The 4,472-nt window shown below is 37.5% G+C and overlaps 1 protein-coding gene across 1 annotated transcript in view; it reads right to left on the bottom strand.

Moving 5' to 3' along the window:
- Positions 1 to 4,472, bottom strand: part of LOC104986729 (ATP-binding cassette sub-family A member 3-like) — a 201,002-nt gene that overhangs the window by 141,889 nt on the left and 54,641 nt on the right. Inside the window, exon 9 of the mRNA XM_010837415.1 lies at positions 683 to 864. Coding sequence (XP_010835717.1) covers positions 683 to 864 — 182 coding nt within the window. The remainder of the gene's footprint in view (positions 1 to 682; positions 865 to 4,472) is intronic.

Genomic DNA, 4,472 nt, shown 5'->3' with positions numbered 1-4,472 from the left:
GCAAGGAGATCCAACCAGTCAATCCTAAAGGAAATCAGTCCTGAATATTCATTGGAAGGACTGATGTTGAAGCTGAAACTCCAATATTTTGGCCACCTGATGCAAAGAACTGACTCATTAGAAGAGACCTTGATGCTGGGAAAGACTGAAGGCAGGAGAAGAAGGGGATGACAGAGGATGAGATGGATGGTATCGCTGACTCAGTGGACATGAGTTTGACCAAGTTCTGGGAGTTGGTGATGGACAGGGAAGCCTCGTGACCTGCAGTCCATGGGGTCACATAGATGGACTGAGCAACTGAACTGAACTGAACCCTTCACTCATCAGGATCTAAGAAACTATCACATATGAACTTAACAGGGAACATAGTTTACAGACACTTTTACATTTTTTACATTTTTACAATTTTACACTTTTACATTTTTACACTTTTACATTTCTTTATACTCCAAATTAATCCATTATGTACTACTTGACTGAAGAAGGGCTACGTTACTCACAGTGTTTTAATGTACAGGGTTTCAGTATCTTATTCATACTGTTCATCTGCATATGTGGAAGGTCTTTAAAGTATATCAAGAAATGGCCAGTATTTCAGTATGGATGGTATGCAAATGATTCTGTACATGCCCTTGCTCATAAGGACTATGGTTTTCACAACAATAGAAGCATTAGAACTCACCATAAGAAAAAAGTACCATGGTTGAGGCATGCCATATTGCCCTGGAAAGACAGCTTCTATGTACCAGGTTACAAGGCCATACAAGAAAGCATCAATTACAAGCATTCCCATCATATGGCCAAAGGTGAGGTTATCCTCAAGGGTGGCTGGTGTCCAAATCTTATTCCAGTTCACACCAGTTTCTGAAATAAAAGGAGATATATACCATAGATGACAGCTCTGTGATTGAAACAGCAAAACACAAAACAAAATTAAAAAAAAGGTTGATAATCTAAATTTTACTAAGGTGAATTATCTATATGTTGATACCCTTAGTAATTAGTTCATCCAAGAAAATGATGGAATATGTAATAACATTGATTTCTTTCCTCCTCCCTTGAAAATCTACAAAAATAATAGGAATGCCTGAGATAAAGTCAATGACTAAAAAACAAAAATGAAGAGTAACAAAAAGCCAAGGGAAAAAAAAAAAAAGACCTATTAGAAACTATCCCTCTACTTTTCCTCTAATTTTAAGTTCCCACTGAAATAACCATTAGTATATACACATTTGGAAAAACATTTAATATAACTAGAGAAGGATGATTACCAAGTAGAAGAGAAAAAGAAGTTTTGCTGACAGTACTGATGGAAAGAGAAAAACATGTTACCAAAAGATTACAAGTAGCACAACTGAAAAAGCATCAGGGCTTGCGGTGAACTCCTAATGTAAATAAGAAAGATGTTAAACACAGTGGCCCATGAAACCCATCCTGCCTTCAACTTTAGCCCTTCTCCTATAGCTCAGCACTATGAGAAGAATGTTCATAAACATTGTGTCTTTGAGAAAGCTATATAAGCAGAGGTACTAGCCTGAGAAAAAAGGATTTGGTCAATTAAAGGTGATTATCAAAATGAAAGCCATCTCAGAGGCAATGAACAGTACATTAGAAAATCTAGAAAAAAAAAAAAGAATGCACAATACAAACTTCAGGAAGTCTATCATAACTTGAGAAATTCTGCTACTGAAAATAAAATAGGAGTTCCTGAAAAACAAAAGTAATACAAAAAAATAAAAGGCAAATGATTAATAAAATAACTTCACAAAAGTAACTCAGAAAACTAAAACTGTTTTAGTTTTAATTCTGTTGCAGATTAAGCCAATGAAAATTCACTAATTAAACCTAGTAAATTTTCTAATGCTTCATGTATAAAGTAAGAATGATCTAAGTATCCACAAAGAAATCTTATATATATTCCTATGACTGGCTATTCATTTGGATTAGACAATTGTTCACAGATGAGAAAACTATCTTCAATCCTCATTAATCAATAAATGCAATGAAATTCCCACTAAAGATTAACAAGATTTTTCATAGAATTTGGCAAAGTTATCCTGAAGTTCAAGAGGTAAGCAAAGTGATAAGAATGACTGAAGAGCAACAAGGTATGAAGACAAGACCAACAGATATTAAGACTTATTATAAAGCTATAATGAGTAAAACCATCTGGTATTGACACAAAAGGAGACTAAAAAAGAATGGAAACTATTAATACCACTAGAACCAGATCCATGCATGTATTGAAAGGTGATGTGAAGTAGGTGAAATGAAAAAGCAATAGAGAACAATAGACATTCCAATAAACTATTGTAAAAGCTTGATTTTCTTGTGAAAAAAAATAAAATTAGATATAGCAACTCTATGCTTATTGAAAATTCAGATGTAAAAATTAAAAAATATAAAATTTAGAAGAAAATATAAGATTATCTTTATGACTCTGGGTATTGAAGGATTTCTTGAAGATGACACAAGTGTACAAATTAAAGGAAAAGACTGACAAGCCTGATTACATTATAGAATTTTTTTGGAAAAGGATACCATGAACACAAGTTAAATGAATCACAGTCTAAGGATAGTTATTTACATTGTGGATAACTGTAACCATGAAATTAAAAGATGCTTGCTCCTTGGAAGAAAAGCTATGACAAACCTAGGCAGCGTATTAGAAAGCAGAGACATCAATTTGAGGACAAAGGTCAGTATAGTCAAAGCCATGGTTTTTCCAGCAGTCATGTATGGATGTGAGAGTTGAACCACAAAGATAGCTGAGCACTGAAGAATTGGTGCTTTTGAACTGTGGTGCTGGAAAAGACTCTGGAGAGTCCCATGGACAGCAAGGAGATCAAACCACTCAATCCTAAAGGAAATCAACCTTGAATATTCATTGGAAGGACTGATGCTGAAGCTGCAATACTTTGGCCACCTGCTATAAAGAATGGACTCATTGGAAAAGACCCTGATGCTGGGAAAGATTGAGGGCAGGAGGAGAAGGGGGTGACAGAGGATGAGATGGTTGGATGGCATAGCTGACTGAATGGACATGAGTTTGAGCAAACTCTGGGAGATAATGAAGGACAAAGAAACCTGGTGCAGTCCATGGGACTGCAAAGAGTCAGACACGACTGAGCGACTGAACAACAACTTACAACATTTAGACAATTCAAATACTTTTATGTAGCAAGAAAGCCTTCCTTTTCTCCCTTAAAATTGATAGATTTAGATGCTGTTTTTTACTTAGCATAAAAGATAAAGTAATTCCATGGTGTAAAGGATATAAAATTTTGAAATGCCCCCCAGTTTACAGTCCATTTCTCCTTATCTTCTAATGTTCTGGCATTTTGTGTCCTGGGGAGCAGCAATGCAAATGTCCATTTGAAAAGGATGTCCCTTCTAAAAATGAAGACAAGTAGGAAAGGCAGCCCCTCACTTCACATAAGAAAAGAAGGAAAATAAGGTACAGAGGACAGGTACATGGGTCCTTGGTTTTCCTATTTCAGGGAAACCCTGGTGAAATATTCAGGTGGAATCATGTAGAATATCCAACATTGCATGATTGGTGGTATTGTTATTGGCAGAGTAAGGCAGCTAGATAAATAAACCCGAAGTGATGTTACTGACCCCTCATACCTTAAAAGCCACATTCAGAGCTTGTATAACTTTCCAAGTGTTTATAAAGGCCAAAGAGTCTCAGAGAGAGCCAGAGGAAGGCAGAGAACTGAATGAGGACTTTTAAGGCTAGATCTACTAGCCAGAACCATGTTTCTAACAGATGCGGGTCAAACATAAAGAGTCACACTTCAGTTTGTAAGAGTCCATAAAGCAGCTCAGGTTAGGTACTCTACTGTAGATATACAAGATCCAGAAGATACCACATGAATTTGAGGCCACCATGTCCCTCCATCATAAGAGATCCCATAAATTTCCAAACCCATCCATACTATTTTGAAGAATATGAGAAGGAAAGAGACATCTGAAAAACTGACTCATTCAGAAGACCATATCAGATCAGATCAGTCGCTCAGTCGTGTCCGACTCTTTGCAACCCCATGAACTGCAGCACGCCAGGCCTCCCTGTCGATCACCAACTCCCGGAGTTCACTCAGACTCAAGTCCATCGAGTCAGTGATGCCATCCAGCCATCTCATCCTCTGTCGTCCCCTTCTCCTCCTGCCGCCAATCCCTCCAAGCATCAGAGTCTTTTCCAATGAGTCAACTCTTCACATGAGGTGGCCAAAGTACTGGAGTTTCAGCTTTAGCATCATTCCTTCCAAAGAAATCCCAGGGCTGATCTCCTTCAGAATGGACTGGGTTGGATCTCCTTGCAGTCCAAGGGACTCTCAAGAGTCTTCTCCAACACCACAGTTCAAAAGCATCAATTCTTCGGCACTCAGCCTTCTTCACAGTCCAACTCTCACATCCATACATGACCACAGGAAAAACTATAGCCTTGACTAGATGAACCTTTGTTG

Source organism: Bison bison, unplaced genomic scaffold, assembly GCF_000754665.1.
Source record: "Bison bison bison isolate TAMUID 2011002044 unplaced genomic scaffold, Bison_UMD1.0 scf7180017864072, whole genome shotgun sequence".
NCBI lineage: Eukaryota > Metazoa > Chordata > Mammalia > Artiodactyla > Bovidae > Bison > Bison bison.
The sequence above is the reverse complement of the archived record's forward strand: the minus strand, read 5'-3'. Positions and strand labels throughout refer to the sequence as shown.